The sequence below is a fragment of the Adiantum capillus-veneris genome, chromosome 14, assembly GCF_014529385.1.
Source record: "Adiantum capillus-veneris isolate H3 chromosome 14, ASM1452938v2, whole genome shotgun sequence".
NCBI classification, from domain to species: Eukaryota; Viridiplantae; Streptophyta; class Polypodiopsida; order Polypodiales; family Pteridaceae; genus Adiantum; species Adiantum capillus-veneris.
Genome location: NC_140944.1, coordinates 10,050,508 through 10,068,789, shown reverse-complemented (window position 1 = coordinate 10,068,789; position 18,282 = coordinate 10,050,508). Strand labels below are relative to the sequence as shown.

Below are 18,282 nucleotides of genomic sequence, written 5' to 3'. Positions count from 1 at the left end.
TTGATTGAAGTTACCAAGGAGCCATCACCAAGTACACCCGTGGTACCAGTAAACGTACTCACACGATCGATGCTCCAAAAACAAAATTGTATTCTTGAGGAAAGAGACACGGCATCAATTGACCAATCTCAGAAAAAGAAGAAAACACGAAGAAAGAGATCGCAAAAAGCAGCGAAGTCAGACCCCAGTTCAAAGACCAACATAGGGACTAGTGACGACCCCGTATATATGAACGACGCTGAAGAAGATTCTGATTCGGGTGAAACCATGGAGACCAAAACGACCACTAACATAGAAACCAACAAGGAAGATCTTCATGAGCCACAATGGCCAAGATCCAAAAAGAAGATAGGAACTTATCCAAACCCTACAGAGGAGATTGAGCGAGTCAAGCAAGGAGTTTGGTAGAAGATACCCAAAGGGATCTAGAACCAGCACCTAGGAAGATCCAGATTACAGACATTGTGTTCCCTACGCAACAACAACCTCACCAAGTCCATAGACCCTTGGACATACCTAGTGTCATCCAAGAAGAAAGACACTTAAAGTCATGGGAAAGTGGTCGTACTCACTTCTTGATGGAAAGAATGTTTACAGAGGGACTACCTGATCCTATCGAAGAAATCGAGATCCCATCTTCCCCACGTCAAGGGACTCAAGGCCAAAAGGTTCCGTTAAACATTGCCAAATTGATGGATTTCATGTCTTCAGAAGTTAGAACCACCATCATGTCCAAACTATATAAAGACCCTGAGCTACTCTCAACTCTTCGAGCCTTCCTCAATGGAGAACTGAAGTTTGGGCTACCACAATTTGCACAGATGGATGGAGCTGGGGAGATGCCAATAGAGGAGGAACACTTAGATCCACAACCCAACCTAGATGAGAACCTTGTTATAGAAATACCTGTTAACAAGTTGGGACAATACTTTGAGGGTGATGAATCCAATGTGACCATACCAATCACTACTAAGGGATTAACTGTGAAGGGAATCCTTGATGGTGGCGTTGGGGTTAGCATTGTGACTAAAAATTGCTGGGAAACTATGGGAAGACCTCACCTTGCGACCACAACCATAGTAGTGAAGATGGCCAATGGGTCTATTGTTAAACCTATTGGGATGCTAGAAGATCTCAAGATCAAGGTCTTTGGACATAGAATAAGGATTACCTTTATTGTTATGGATTTCTCCAAACACACTATGGCATCGGAGATGATCTTAGGACGTCTTTTCATGAGGGAAGAAAAAATGGTGCATGACTGGTCTAAAAACCATGTCTACTTGCAGTTCCAAGATTTTGTCATTCGAGTGGATCTTGTGACGGGTCGAGCACATCCTCTAGGAAACAGGTTTATAATTGATCATAGATATGACACCACAGTTCACTCGGCCCCATTGCAGTATTGTTACACGTGTAAAGCGGACACTGATGTTGGGGAAGATTCTCCTTATATGGATGTACTACCTTGGATGACTGAGTCGGACAATGTGGATTAGGTCCACCTAGCAGCAACCATAGACACTTGGGGGAATAGGGGGACGACCTGGGTAACACCTGAGGGGGATGAAATGCTCGTACCCTTAAATATGCTACAAGCAATGCATATAGCTTCTGGCAAGACTCCTCCTTATATAACAAAGAAAACATACAAGTGGGTCCCTAAAGCTGCTTTAGCGACCATGGCTAGTACTAAAAAACAGAAGCCTTGTAAAAAACGTACCACTCGCTCCAAGAAAAGTAAGAAAATGTGGCATTGGATTCCTAAACGACTATTGGAAGCCCAAGGCTACTATCAAGGAAATGATCAAATCTGGGTGCCAAAATGTAGATTGTGTTCTTACCTATCACCTGACCCATGTGAACTCAATCCTGTAGCTCCAAAACGAATTGACAATCGTGGAAAGAAAAAAATCTCAGAATGCTACACACCCGCTCCCGAGCTAGTTTGGGTACCGAAGAAAGAACGATTTGTTCCACCTAGCTCAAGAAGAGGGGAGTCCCATGAAGCTTCTAGCTCCTCATGTAATGCATCCATAGAGGTAATAGCTTCTCCACAGCCTCCACCTACAATAGTGGACCTCCATGAAGCTACAAAGGAATCCACACCTCCTAGTGTTCAAGAATCACCTGATGAACCACTTCAAGTTCGATCCTGGGAGAGTACCTTACCACCCTTGCAACTTGACGAGGCACCTAAGGTAAGAGAAAACTACCGGCAAAAATCCTCACCTATTACCAACTAGAACAATTGGTTTCAAAGGGTGACGAGCTCATTTCAAACGGTATGATCTACCCAAGGAAGGGGGGAGTGTTTGCTGACATCCATTATTCACTTGCTTCCCTCTCAACCTTTTTCCCTGACCTCTCAATCTCCCAATCTTAGGGAATGTACATATAAAGCCTTATACTCACAAAAAAAAATAAAAATAAAGAGCAAGAGTAATTAGCAAACGAGTGTGCACAATAAAAGTCAAAACATTGACCCAGACCTACACATTCACATCCGGTACATAGAAACAGAAACCTATGTCATCAAACACCTTTGATCCTCGTCACTCGAGTAATGGAGGGTAGGAAGGATGAGTACAATAGGAGTGTTTCTATTTTAGAGTTGAGTGATTAGCAAAGTTCGTTTTTCCCACTGATGTGCCTCCTAGAGGTATTCTTTGTGTTTCTTAGTGTGTACAGGAACGTGTTGCTGTTGTTAGGATTTGGACCTTCATGGGATCTTTCTCTCATTCACACTTCAAATCAAGCACGACCATCGACACAAACAGGTGTTTCTTATCCATTAGCATTGCCCCTTATCATTTTGCATCCATGTTTGTCTGCTTTACTTGTGATGGGTAGCATAATATTCAGCGCATTTGCTTAGTACCGAACATTAAATTCAATGAATTTTTTGTCATAATCACTTGTCTAGATTTAAAAATCAAGCAGTCCGACTAAGCTAGTTTGACCAAGTTAGGTATTAGAGATCTTCTCTTAATACCATGGGGAATGCCTTCCTAATAATCAATGGTTACTTAGGTTCTTAATCCGATTTAGGCAGCATTGTGTGAAATGTACTAGGGCTTTCTAGTGGGCTTGACCCTATTGACCTTTAGCTTAAGTATTATAAAGGGAGTTTACTAGTGTGATGAGCCTGGGGAGGTGTATCAGTGTTATATGACCCCCCAAAGTTACAAAATTAAAATGCTGAAAATGAACAAACAAAAAATCAAAGTGCCACATTGTAAAATCTTAAGCTAGAAGAGAAATCTCAGCTTTATTGGGTACTTCACTCACATGTATCGCCTATGGTACTAGAGTCCTAGAGGTTCCCAGTGTGGGCGCTTTTCCTTGAAAAGCAAAAAACCCAAGGCATACAAAAGAAGCACACATATCAAAATTGAATCACTGTGAAAAGAATTTGGGGGGTCAAAGAAAAGGTAATCAGTCAGGCGATGATTTCATGAGAAATTCCTTTTATCGTAGCTTAACTACAAGGTCTTCTAGGTATAGCCTCTAGTCAGCCCTCGAACATGAAATACTTGGCTCTCGTGATTAAACAACTTAATTGACCAGAGAAAATTAAGAAGCTTACCCATGGTATTAATAGTCAATCTCTAGTGCCTTTCGACCATTAAATTAGCGACCCCATACTTGTTTAATTTTTTACCTTTACATCTGTTTATGCATTTGATTACATTGCAATTTAATGTTTATTGTTGACAAATTGTTTAAAATTCTGTTACCAATCAATTTGTCTGCTTAAAACTGCATATGCTTTTTGATCGCTTATGAGAATGCAATTACTGTGCCAATGTTGTTTGATTTTGCAGTGACTGAAGAAGGCTAAGGACATTCATCTCAAATGCTCTTCCACCTCGACGAACGAGCTTCAACTCAATAGCTTCCGAGGACGGAATCTACATCAGGAAGGGGGGCATGTTAACCCTCACGGCTCAAGGACACCCTATCACCTACGACGGACGTTGTAACCTACGGTGGACATTGTATTATTTATTTGGTAGAGTTATGTACCGGGCTTGTCGGTCCAATAGGAAAAGGGTAAGAGTGATCGCCGATGAGAGGCGCACTCTAACTGGAACATTCAAGGGATTAGTTGGCTAAGCATGGGCACCCAAGTGTGAATGGGGCGAGCTCATAAAAAATTCAACTAAACCTAAAATTCACTCATTCTCTCATTTGTGCAATAGAAGAGTGCTCTTGCTCCATCTCCATCTTCTTCTTCTTCATCTCTTTGTGTGTGTGTGTGTGTGTGTGAGAGAGAGAGAGAGAGAGAGAGTGAGAGAGTGAGAGAGAGGGAGTGTGTGGGCGATTGAGTATTACGAAGGCACGACGGCGGTGAAGCGGTTGAGCGCGGCATAGCGGCGTCTCCTTCTTCTTCGCGGCGAGGAATCCTCCACGAAGCAAGCGTAGAGCGGTGAGTGACACACCATCGCCTTCTTTGAGCTTACTAGTTTAGGCTTGTTGTGTGCTTGGAGCCATTTGTGGCTCGCACACGGTGTATCGGCAAGTTCCTTGCATTGACATGTCCGACGTACACGCACAATTGTCAATATAATTCTGCTACATTTAATAATACTAGCATAATTTTGTTACATTGGTATCAGAGCATAGGCTACTCTTTTCTTGCTTAAGAGGAAAGGTCCTAGGGTCGACTACATAAGTTGGAATTGTCTCTTGCAAGAACACACATAATTTTGTTTAGCATGGCTAAAAATAATGAAGAGAGTAGAATTTGTGTGATGACTTTGATTTTACACATGATGGTGCTATTAATGATGGCAGTTGATTTGTGAATTATCTTGTCTCTCAGCTTCAACAAGCCATGGGCAATCCCGCTCTTCAAGGAGAAGTGCAACAACAACTTCACACACATGGTATCCTTCCAATTGCCCAAGAAAAGAGAGCTACTAGGAAGACTCTTGGTGAGACCCCCAAAAGAGGACTCTCTAAGGGTGATGATAACAATCCGCATGAAGAGCTCTAACATCAAATTGGGGATGCATCTCCTCCAAAAAGGAGATTCCATGCTACAAATGAAGATTCTCCACCAATGGAGAGGAATAAAAGTGAGTCTCCAAACACTTCTATTGAAGATGTGGCTCCAAGAAGATCGCGGTCTCAAAGGTCTCCAACTTCTCCCAAGAGGAAAAGATTGCCGCATAACTCTTCTCATCTTGATTCCAAGAGAGAAGAAAGAACTCCTGATAAGAAAAAGGAGAGAAGGAGGTCACCCTCTTCTCCATCTTCATCATCCTCATCTCCCAATGAAAGTAGCGGCTACTCCTCCGAGGAGCCTAAGAGGAGAGGACATCCGAAATCCTATGCCACATGGAGAAGGTCCAACAAGCTCAAGAAATTCAAAGAGGGTTCAAAGAGGGAGGAAAGAACATCACTTTCCTCACCTACGATGGTGCCTTTGGTGCCACCGACAAGGTCTTAGCCTTCATACAACAATTTGTTGCGGCCTTTGGAGATGACGGCTTTTAGGAATCTTCTAAGTTACAACATGTTGACATGCACTTTCCAAAGTCCGCTAGGCAATGGTGGGCTAGCCTACGAGCTAACAAAGAAGGTCCAAAGACATAGAAATCCTGAAGAACTTCCATTATGAAGCAGATTCTTTCAAGTGATGTTGAAGATAAAGTTCTCACCAAATGGTGAAGCTTGAAGATGTTTCCATATGACTCTATCTACAAGTATGTAGACAAATTTTGGGACCTTCATCTCAAAGCCACTGTCTAGTACAAAAAGATAGGCTTTCGAGAGCAAAAACAATAATTTTGTGTCGATATTCCCAAAGACATGTCAATTCTGAAAGGCCCAAAACCATCTTGGTGGTCATTCACCACACCATGGTTGCTTCAAGGATTAATTTCCAACAAGGGGCTAGTAAGAACTTTAACCACAAAAATTAAGGACAAAAATGAGCCAAGGGAAAGAACAAAGAAAAGGAAAAAGGTGTTTACAAAGGTAAAAACAAACTCTCACCCAAAGAGCTAGAGCGTTATCGTAAAGATAACAAATGTTTTAAGTGTGGGCAGCAAGGACATGGCTATTGGTTTTGTCCACAAAGAAATGTACGCAATGAACCACCTAGAACCTCTATGATTGAAGCTCCAAAAGAGGATGGTCATTACAAAGGGTCACCACTTGCCTATGCATGGGGCAAGGTGAGAGAACATGATGCTTTTATCCTCTTTGATCCTGACTCAACTCATAGTTTCATATCCATTGAGCTAGCCACCAAGTTAGCTTTCAAGCTTATGAGATGGGGGATAATGTGTAAGTGGATGGGGCTTTCAAGGGACAAGAAGCCTTGATTAGTCCTTTGATTGGGAAATTGAGATGCCATGCCCAAATTTATGTGGACAAAGAAGACTTCTTTATCTCTACTCTCAAACGTGAAGATGTAATTCTAAAGGCACCATGGTTCAATTGCATGGTTGCCTCTATGAAGTTTCCTGAGACAAACATTGACTTTTAGTATAGAGAGAGATATATGTATATAGATTCAAGTGAGAAAGGTAACACTATACCCCTTGTATATACACAAGCTTTTGAGAAGTCAAGGAAAAGTTTGATTTTTGCGTACATGATTTTTGTTAGAGAATCTATAAATGAAACTACTACTTTACTAAAGAACAATGATGGAAATCAAGAAGAATTAGAGTTATCTAATTTCATAAACCAATTTCAAGATGTTTTCATTGATGACATCCCTAGAGAGTTATCTCCAAAACGAGGGGATGACGACCATGCCATAGAGCTATTACCAAGAAGTTCAACTCCCAATAAGACTCCTTATAGAGTCTCCCAATCTCAAAAAGAGGAGATTATGAGACAAGTCAATGAATTGGTAGAAAAAGGGATGGTAAGGCCTAGTTCATCCCCATTTTGCTCACCGGTTCTATTAGTGCAAAAGAAAGATAACACCTATCGCATGTGCATAGACTATAGAGCCCTAAATAGAATCACAATTAAGAATAGATTCCCCGTGCTTCAAATAGAAGATCTATTTGATAAGTTGCAGGGTCTACCTACTTTAGTAGGATTGACTTTAAAAGTGGATATCATCAAATAAGGATAGTCGATGAAGATATTTTGAAGACCGCCTTTGTGAATATCTTGTCATGCCTTTTGGTTTGAAAAATGCTCCAACCATTTTCAATCACATGATGGAGAAAATATTTTGACCGTATCGCAACTTCACTGGAGTATTCTTCAACGATATAGTCATCTACTCCAAATCTCTTGCAGAGCACAAGAAACACGTCCATGTAATTTTCCAAGCTTTGAGAGATAATAAGCTTTTCATTAATAAAAAGAAAAATGATTTTTTCTTGCAAGAAATTCAATACTTAGGTCATATTATCTCTCGATTTGGTATCCGTACGGATCCCACAAAGTTGGAAGTAATTATAGAATGGCCTAAACCAACGAATTTACATGAGTTACAAAGCCTTATTGGTATGTGTGCATACTATAGGCGCTTTATAGAGAATTTCTCATTAATAGCCGGTTCATTACGTGATCTAACAAAAAAGAACGTCAACTGTGCATGGACTGGAAGGACCAAGACGCTTTTGATACATTCAAACAAAAGCTTATCTCTCAACCCATGCTTATTTTATCGGATCTCACAAAGCCCTTTGAGGTCCAATGCGATGGATGTGGTGATTTTCTTGGAGCAGTTTTGCTTCAAGAAGGGCATGCCATAGCGAATGAGAGTAGGAGATTGAATTCCAATAAGCAGACATTAGGCATTTATGAACAAGAGCTATTAGATGTCCTACATGCCCTAAAAACATGGAAGCATTATCTCCTAGGGACTCCATTTATTCTATGTACGGATCAGCAAAGCCTCGAATACTTCATGACTCAAACCAAGCTTTCTGACAAACAAATGAGGTGGGAAAATTTTCTTTTGCAATTCAATTTTCATATTGCTCACATTGCAGGCAAGCATAACCAAGTGGCCAATGCACTTTCGCGATGGCCAAGGGTAAATGCTGTAACAATAGCAACTCACAATGATCTATCTTCTATAATAGATGAGTATGCTATTGATCCAAATTTTGAGGATGTAATTTCTGCCCTTGTAGTAGGGAAGAAAGTAGAACCATTTACCTTGCAAGATGGTTATCTTGTTTACAAAAATAGTCCATGCGTTACTCACTCACTTCGTGAGAAAGTAATGTATGAATTTTGTGCGGGGCATAGAGGGATTCAATCTACTCTATGAGGAGTAGGAAACATACTTCTATTGGCCTACCATGAAAGTAAACATACAAGACTATGTTTCCAAGTGTGTGATATGCCAAAAGACAAAATTGATTGTGGGAAGCAACTTGGATTACTCCAACCATTGCCAATCTTTGATTCACCATGGGAGAGCATATCCATGGATTTTATCTTTGGATTGCCAAAGTCTATCCATGGGAATAAGGGAATATGGAATATGGTTAACAAGTTTAGCAAACAAGCTCATTTCATACCTATCAAAAAGACTATTAAGGCACATCAAATGGCAACCCTCTTCATATCACAAATTTTCAAGTACCATGGCTTTCCTACATTCGTTATTTCAGATAGAGATTCTTGAATGACCACTAATTTTTGGAAGGGTCTCTTTGAAAATCTAGGTACTAGACTGAATTTCTCTTTGGCCTATCACCCACAAACGGATGGCCAAAGTGAAATAGCTAACTCCACGATTCTTGATCTACTAAAAGCCTATGTTGCGGAAGTAGATCAATGTTTTCAATGGGAGAAGTGTGTACCTCTTGTAGAGTATGCATACAGCAACACTGTACATACTTCTACGAGAAAAGGACCATTTGAGGTCATAGAGGAAAGATCCAAAAGCCCCTTGCTACTCAAACTACATGGGAAGATCTTTGCTACTACTAATGAATATAGCCGAGACTTCAAAGAATCTTTTCAAAAGATTAAAGAAGCTAAATTTATCTCTCAACAAAAGCAAAAGGCTAAATTGATAAGCACAGAAGATCCTTGACTTGCAAGCAAGATGATTAGGTCTTGCTAAAGTTTCTTAGAGCTTGTCTAAGGCATACCTCGGGCAAGAATCCTACGGGACACCAAAAGAATTATTCTAAACTAGCGAAAAGATACTATGGTCCCTTTCAAATTCTTAAACCAATCAATGAGATGGCTTATCAATTGAAGTTGCCCAATCACTGGCTCATACACAACGCCTTCCATGTGAGCTTACTTAAGCCTTACAAAGGAGAGCCACCTCAAAAAGCCATCATTGAAGATCCTTTAAAATTTGAAGGTCAAGATGAGATACTCCAACCTGAGTCTATCCTACGACATGAAGAAAAGGTCTTGCGAGATGTTAAGAGTATGCGACAAGAACTTATTAAATTAAAAATTATCCTTTTGAAGATGCTAGATAGATGCAAGGAATCCAACTTAAGGATAGTATGCACCTTGTTAAGTCTTACAATGGCTAAGCACATGTAAATGTATATAATGTACAATTTTTTTGTCTTATATGACTCCCTTTCTCTTATTGTGCACAAATTTTAAGGTATGCATGTTGATGATCATGTTTGTGGCGATTACGTCTCCCAAGAACCCATTAGGATTTGTCAATCTACTTCAGAGTATTGATATGGACTAAAGAGTAGACATGCTTGCGGAAGCTAAGTCTCCCAAGCACCAAATGGACCAGTCATCCATTTTGGAAAGATGTCGTTGGGTAAAAAGGGAACCTCTACCCACTAAGAAACTACCTCATAGTCGAGGACGACTATGATTTCAAGGGAGAGGTAATGTCATAAAATTTAATATCTAACTTTCTCAAATGATTTCCTCATCTTAAAATGGCCATTTAAAATGAAGAGATTTAGAGACCAAGAGTTAGTATATTAATATGTGTGTTGCTAGACTTATCTCAATAAGGGACCAAGGAGAGAGAAAGTCTACCAAAGAGCAATGTGAACCTAATGAATCTTGAAATGACCTTAGGGTAAGCTTCATTAAAGCCTCCAAAGGTTAGTGTTAAATTCCTTTATGCCTAGGATCAATTGGAAAGACTACTGCCAAGTCTAGGTATTTTAGAGCCTTTAATACTAAGTCTAAGGTTGCAATGGACCCCAATTGGGTCAAGTGGCATCCCCCACTTGCATTGGGCAAGCCCTAAGTGTAGGGAGATGAGATAGAATGCACACACTAGGGAGATCACCTTTTCACTTAAGGCTAAAGGACACATGTCAGGCTCCTAGCTATGTTACCCACAATTAAGAAATCCTATTGGGTAGCCAGTTTGCAAGACTAATGAGAATTAATCTTTATAAAAGCAAGCTTAAACCTCATTGGATAGCCCACAAAGAGAACCAATAAGAATTGAGCCCTCCATGAGCTAGCTTAGATCCTATTGGACAGCCTACCAAGGGGACCAACGAGAATCAAGTAACCCATGAGCAAGCTTAAATCCTATTGTCTAGCCTACCTTGAGAGCCAATATGAATTTAGCTTCAATTAATTAAAGAATTAGCTCTCTTCTCCAAAGGGGAATGAAGGACACTTGTCACAATGCTAACCCTCTTGCTTCAAATGAAGTGAGCCATTCATTGGCTAGCCCACAGGGAGGTCCAATAGTCTTCAAGCATGCCAAGAAGGGGGGGGGGAGTCAATGGGTCTCTCTCTCTCTCTCTCTCTCTCTCTCTCTCTCTCTCTCTCTCTCTCTCTCTCTCTCTCTCTCTCAATCTCAAAGAAGCTCATGCTAGCAATGTGAAGCCTCCTTCTCAAGCCTAAGAGAAGTGGAGAAGCCTACACCAATAACACTGGACCATGGAATGCAAATCCAAGCAAGTGCCAAGATCTAAGCATGCTCATCTTCTTCACCATCTCCATTACTAATCTTGCTATGCTTTATGAGTGAACTAATGTAAGAAGAATACTTTATGAGTGAACTAATGTAAGAAGAATACTTCTTACATACTTCTTCCTTGTAAGAATACTTCTTCTCCTTCTCCTCTTTGCTCACTCCCCGCTAGCTCACTCTACCTTCGAAGGTGTTTGAGGTCTTGGAATTGAGGCCAAGCCAAGTTTTATTGTGTGCATGAAGATTTTCATCTTCATGGCACCAATTGGTCTTAAGGAACACAAATATTGTATTGTATACAAGTCTCTCTTCATGGGAGAATCTATAATACAAAGTCAATTGGAGGGGGACCCAACTCCAAGTAAATTCGGTCCTCAACCGTTGTCAATCTCAATTCCTCTCTCTTTTTCAAGTTATTGTTCATGCCAAGCTAACTAGTTATGTTGTTTCTTGTTGTAGACTCCAACCAAGCACTCTCTCTTTCTTCATTAGGAATCTCCTTAATGAAATGCTCTCTATTGTCAATATAATTTTGCTACAGTTAATGATACTAGCATAATTTCGTCACAGGAAAAGCTCTCGCTTTCTCTCTCTCTCTCTCTCTCTCTCTCTCTCTCTCATGGGAGCTCTAGAGACGAACTCTAAGCTCAAGCTCTCGGCTAGGGATGCAAATCCAAGCGAATGAAGGTTTCTTCTTCTTCATCTCTACTATTCTATTACTAAGCTATGCTAAGATTTTGTCCATGAGCAAGTGTACATGGAATATTAATTCTCTTGCTTGAAAAATACTTCTCTTCACATTCATCTTCCTCTTTCCCCGCAGTTCCTTTCTCCCCGTTGGGGTGTTTACGGTTTGGGAAGGAGGGTTATACCATGGAATCCAGACACCATCTTCTTGATTTAAGCAAGGCTGGATAAGAGCACAACCATGTATTGTAACAAAGCTCTCTTTTGAGAGGATTATTATACATGTCCTGTTGGAGGGGGGACCGACTCCAAGCAAATCCGGTCCTCATCGAGTTCTCAATCTTCATTGGTTATTCTCGTTGAATTATGTGCAAGGTTAAAGTGTTTTTTAAGTGTGTTTGTGTAAAAAAACAGCCGACACAACCTATGTTCTCATTGCTATCTCTCTCTCTCTTAAAGGAAAACTCTCTCCTTTCATAGTTAATTTTTGCTAAATCTAAAAGTAAGTATTAAATTCTCTGACATTTTCTCTCACTACAATGGCCAATTGTAGAGAGAAAAATCATTTAAGTAGACCACAAATGAAATTTGGTCACACTTTTCCACATAATTTTGCTCATACACAGCCTTTCCCTTTCATGAGTCAACCTCTGATTTTGAGGAATGATAAAGGACTTTGGGGATCATCCCAACCCCCCCCCCCCCCCCCCCCCCCCCCCCCCCCTCCTTTCCCTCCCTTTTGACTGATTTCTAGCATAAAAAAAGTCCAATCCTAAATTATTTCTTGAACATGTTTCTCTCGAGCTGATAAGTTGAATTCACGAAAAAATCAATGACTTCTGATTGCTTTATAAGGGTGTTGGCAACTCAAAAGCCACGCATTGCCATTTTTAATAAGTTCATAGCATAGGTAGTGGCATTCTAAGCAATTTTTAAGTCATCCGACACCATTGTGATATTTGAAAAGCATGCCAATTGAGATCCCTAGAATTATTTAAAACTACTTTTGAATGTTGTTTGAGGCATCTAGCATTTCCATAGCTCCATTTCCTTGTTTGTGAGCTTCATAGCTCAGTCATGTCCTTTTCTTAGTTTTTCTCTCTAAAAGCAAGCCCGTTCATAGATGCAATTGTGTGTGACCAAAATCATACATTGGTACCGGAAAACATTCATGCCCTATCAGAGATAAATTCTATGGATTGCAAGTAAATTTGTTGTATACTCACCTCACCTTCAAGATTGAGAGATAAGTTCTAATGACTGCAAGTAAATTTGTTGTATACTCACCTTCAAGATTGAGAGACGATTTCTAAAAAATTAGACGATTCAAACAAGTTCAGAGCGTATTGAATGGGTGATAGGAATTTTTGGAGCCCCACAAGCTCAATTTAATCATATGTCTATGTAGGTAAGATGCTCTAGTTGACATGGCTGATCGATACAAGGGCTAGGCTTCACTGAGGACAACTATCATAGGGTCATGCTGATTGTGAATTTATAAACGATACACACTGTTGATGGTGTGTGGCCAAAGTGAGGCAATTTTGGGTAACTTATGAGAAGGGCCTAAAAATGAATACCACTTTACTGGATTTATCATTTGAGCTAACTTAAGGTAATGAGGCAATTTCAATAACTTATTGATTGGAAAGGCCTAACAATGGCCCAATGGGTACCACTTCATTGGGAATGAGCTAATTCAAAGGATCAATTTGACTTACCCAGTGGGCTCCCTTAAATCATTATGAAACTCTTCACGGATCAACTACCATTATATTCCCTCTCTGCAATCTTCTTCCTCGTGCTGCACAGGCCTGCTTAGCGACAAAGTGCCAGGATACGCGGTTTTCCAGGTACCCAAGGCTCCATGCCTCTCCATTTCTTGTTTTTCCCAGCAGGAAGAGCAGGTGGAGCACCGATCTGATAGTTTTTTTTTTCTCGTACATGCTGTCTTTGATGTATTTTGTTGATCACGGTTGCTAGATCAGACACCTTTCTAGTTCAGAACTGCACAATGGCTCGGTGTAATGCATGTACCTTGAAGCTATTGCTTTTGCATTGTGGCAGCCGTGTGGTGAATGGGAGATAGAGCAATACGTTGTCTGTTTGAAATCTTTCTAAATTTGCAAAGAACAGTCTCTTTGTTCTACAAGCATACACGTATTTCCACACACCACTTGGTTTTAGACAGTTGTATTTTACCTTCCTCTCTTTTGTCACGAGGCGTCTGTTTTGTGATTGACTGGCAGCTTTAAATAGTAAATCAATGACTAACTCCCATAAAATTGCCCTGGATTATGTAGGAATAAAATCTACTTACTATATATAGCCATATTTACTGGCTTGTGGAGGCTTCTGATTAGAAGTATCTGGATGTTAATTTAGCTGAAACCATTTAAGGAGGGGGTATGAGCCTCTTTGATGCTATATATTGTTGGGTTTCTATGACTCACAAGGCTACATATGGCAAGAGAACTTTTAGTAATCGTACTGAAACATGTCAAAAGCTCCATAAGCTTCCCCTCAATTATGTAGGAATGAAATTGTCCATATCTTGCCATATTTACTGGTTTTCTGTTAATTTAGTTGAAACCATTTAAGGAGGGGGCTTGAGCTCTTTGTTGCTATATAATACTGGCTTTTTATGGCTCACAAGGCTACATATGGCAGGATGATTAAGCGGAATAGTATAAAGATGATTTCATAAGAACTGTATGACTATAATTCTTCATTGAATATAATATGTTTGTACATGCTCATTAGTAATTTTTGAAGTTAAGCTAGTACAGTGCAATCATTTTTTGATCGATAGAGTAATTCTTTTTTCTGTTCTTGGCTTTTATCCTTGTTGTAATTGCTTTGATTCAAATTTCAACGATCTCTTTGCTCATTGTTTTCTGGTTACGTCTTTAAATTTCCTTCGAAAGGTCTAGGGCTTCTGAGAAGTGGTTACTACCAGGCTGCTTGGTTACTAAGGGATACAAAATGTCCCCACGATGCTGCGGCCTTACATTGAGATCAGCTAGGGAGTGTTTATGTTGCGTTTGAACTTCTTTATGATTTATTTTTTCACAATCCTCAATGTGACCAGTTTCTTTGGTTACTTGGGGTTTGATGATGTCCAGGATGCTGAGGCCATTGGGATCAGCTAGGAAGAGTTGATTACGTAATTTCTTATCTTGTTAGCGTTCCTAGTCTTGTCTCTTTTGTAAATTTTGAAGTAACAGTCTGGTGCTGTTTTCCCTGTCCCATACCATCACAAGTTATCCAAGGGAAGACTCCTGTATTCTCTTATCATAATTTTGCATCTAATGGGGACAATTAGGAGTACTAGGGAGACGGGAACAGCTGCTGCCAACGTGTCAGCCAAAATGTTTCCAACAATTTGAAACTAAGTGATAGTCGTTTGGAGGAGTCTTCCAAACCATTGATAGGTAGGAGCTATTTGTTATGGAACAATAACCTGAAACGCTGTTTGACCCATTTCAATTCTTATCAGGCTAAAACAATCACTTTCAAAAGTTATGATTTGATGTCTGATGTGTCTGCAGTTTTAAAGATGCATAACATCTTAATGGTTTGAGCTGATGTTTGGTCATGTTTTGCAGCTTCAGAAGGTGCATATCATCTCCATTCCTCTCGGTGTGCTCTATGGTGGCATGGTCAAGCGGTATATGCTCTTGAGGAGTCGTGACCGGCATTTCTATAAGTTTCTCAGACAAGGCTGATTTGACATTCTAGAAGAGCTTTCACTCCTCCCATAGGGCAAGGTGGGCCGCTGATGTGATGCTTCATAAAGCAGTGACTTGCATTGCAATGCAGCACATCTGCCAGGATTGAGTTCTGGATGCGTTTGAAGGGTAGGAAAGATGGGAATACAGAGGTTGAAGATCAGGATATGAAGGTTCAGGGCATGCATTCTTAAGCCATTAAGGATCACATTTTGAAGTTCACAAGAGCATCGGAAGCATTTTCTCCCGATGGAAGAAGTAGAAAGGCAGGCTTCTCTGCAGTGCGATCCTGTAAGTGGAAGTGTACCACAGAAGCTCTTCAGACGCTTGAAAACCAAACCTCGTGGTTTTGAGGAGGAAACGGTAGTCTCTCCAGGTTGCACTTCCCCAAAAGAAGTTACTCTTGAAAGCTTGGTCTGGGGAGATCTGCCTGAAGAGCTGGTTGACAGGATACTTGCTTGGTTACCCCCGCTTTTTGTCATCAGACTACAAGGAGTTTGCAAGAGATGGCGCGGTATTCTGAATGAGCGCGGTTTTCTCAGACTTCTCTCTCAGCTGCCAACCCACGGTCCTTGCTTTCTAATCACTCAGAAGATTGGCGATGTTTGGCAGAGTGCAGTCTATAGTCACCCCATGGGACAATGGCACTCCCTCCCTGTAATTTGTACGCCAAAGAAGGCGCATTCTCTAATTGCTAGTGCAGGAGGTTTATTGTGTTTTTCGGCACTAGAAGGTCGTCATGATGAGCTGTTTGTATGCAACCCACTAAGAAGAGAATGCAAGCAATTGCCTGATATGCACCATAGCAGGCAACTCGGTTTTGTGAATATGTTCATGGATACGAAGTCGAGATCCTATCGTATTGTAGCTGCTGGGGATTTTAGCTATTTGGGCAGCAGCCGGGCATTGCCAACGGAAGTCTACGACTCTAAATCCGACTCTTGGGCTGTTTATGATAGCATGCCCATTGGGAACCTGCATTCATCAAAGTCAGCGTTTTGCAATGGCAGGCTCTATTGTCTTACCTCATCGCCATGTGGGCTTGTTGCTTTTGATATGGACAGGGGATTGTGGGAATCCATACCTGTGAGGATGCCTCGCTCTCTTTTGGATGCATTTTTAGTAGCGGGTGAATGTGGTCGCCTTCTGCTTGTGGGCAGAGTAGGACTGTATAGTGTTCACCAAAGCATGCGCATTTGGGATTTGAATCTACAAAAGATGGATTGGGTCGAGGTAGGAAAAATGCCCCATACCTTGTTCAAAGGATTGTTAAAGTCGTCTGCAGAAAGCTTTCAATGCTTTGGACATGGCAATTTCATCTGCTTCTCAGCACAGAAGCAACAAAAATGGCTTGTTTACGATTCATCCAAGAAGTGTTGGCAGTGGTTTGGAGGATGTCCTTTGCTTTCTGGTCCTCCTGGTAAGAGACTGAGGGGTATTTTTTTTGAACCCAGGTTAGATGCAGTTGTACAATAGTGATATTAAAATCAAATTGAAGTAGAGAATGGTGTATTGGCCCTGGGGGACTTGTAATATGTGTCTGTTTCCTCTTTAAGTTCACCATGGTGCTGCATGATCCTTTGAGTTATGAATCTGGTCATGTATATTACACTTGTGAAGTTGCATGTATGGCCATATCTGTTATAATCGTCTTTTGAAGTTTTGGAGTGCCTTGTGTTCATATGTATTGTCTTGGTATGATGAGCGATCATTGTCGGCGTGGAGGATTGCATTGATTGCATCAGTAGACCAAGGTTGCTGATGCATGACTATTGTTCTACCCTCATTGGGTGTTGCTTTGCCATTGCCAACTGTTAGAAGGGGAGGGGAGATGCCCCGCCTTGTCGGCACATGGTAGTGTGTTCAAAAAGAAAAAAGGGACACATCAATGTGGAGGTCATATCTCTTTCGTCAATGCATACAATACTGGGGAAAGGTGTTTTGAAGCTCTGGCTTGACCTGCAGTGTATCCCTGTGAAGAAGGCGATGTTTTGGACTCTAAAATAATAATTCAACTGGTAATAAAGACTAAGAGAAACACTTTACGTTACTCGAGTTAGCGTGGTGCATATGAGGTCAACTTCACAATTATAATGCTCGTCATACAGAAAAACTTTAGATATGCATTTTTTCTTGTAGAGAAAGCAGGATGCATTTGGGTATATTCTCTTTCTACCAAAAAAGCTTGTCAAAGTCTGGACAAAATTCGTGTTCCCTGAGGCATTTATGATGCAAGTAGGGGGTTACAGCTGTTGTGTGCATGATGAAGTTGTTCTTGCTTTAAAGTTCCAGTGAGTAAGGAACTTGCTGTCTATGGCAACTGCTCAATGTCATGCAGAAACCCACCAACCAGTACCATTTGTAACCATGGACCTGAGGAAGCACAGAAAAAGGGTGACAATCGATGACGAAGATGGTAAATAAGACAATGGGCATCACCAAGAAATTTGCAAGAGAAATCTTAAGGGCCATCAAGAACACTGAATTTCAGCTGCCAAGGTAGCCTTGGCACGGTAGAAGATAGTGTGCTTGCCAAAAGTGGTGGTTGTAATCCAAAGATATTGAGGCAATCTCCAAGGAGACAGCAAAAGAGACTTCGAGGCTAACTAGAAGATGCCCATTAATAAAAAGACTTGGTATATAGGGGACAGTGCCAAGCTCATCACACACCATTGGAAGGTAATAAGAAGGAAAGAAATCATAAAATAGTGCTTGCACACAATTGAGCTACACGCATCCACACAACACACACCCACCCATCCACACACACATACCCTCAAGGGCAAGTTTGAAAGCATGTAGAAAACAACCAAACAAGACGAAGCTAAAGAAAACACGAACAAAACAACAGTAACAATACAAGACAAGACAGCTAGGCAACAGATGACGTATGTGAAAGCGTCAGCATTAGCATTGGCATCGGCATCGGCATTGGCATGAGCAATATTGCTTAGAGAGTTGCCTCGCATTGGTCCTCTTTGGAGTCTCCAGCTT

General features: G+C 40.8%; 1 protein-coding gene across 2 annotated transcripts; it reads left to right on the top strand.

Moving 5' to 3' along the window:
• Positions 1–13,252: 13,252 nt before the first annotated feature.
• Positions 13,253–18,010, top strand: LOC147441882 (Galactose oxidase/kelch repeat superfamily protein). Of its 2 annotated transcripts, none has more exons than XM_086528280.1 (2): positions 13,253–13,410; positions 15,166–18,010. In XM_086528280.1, exon 2 carries the CDS (start codon positions 15,538–15,540, stop codon positions 16,762–16,764), a length of 1,227 nt encoding a protein of 408 aa, XP_086384406.1. In that variant the 5' UTR covers positions 13,253–13,410; positions 15,166–15,537; the 3' UTR covers positions 16,765–18,010. The 2 variants fall into 2 exon arrangements, with proteins under 2 accessions (XP_086384406.1, XP_086384407.1); XM_086528281.1 differs by having other exon boundaries at positions 13,279–13,464.
• The last annotated feature ends 272 nt before the right edge of the window (positions 18,011–18,282 follow it).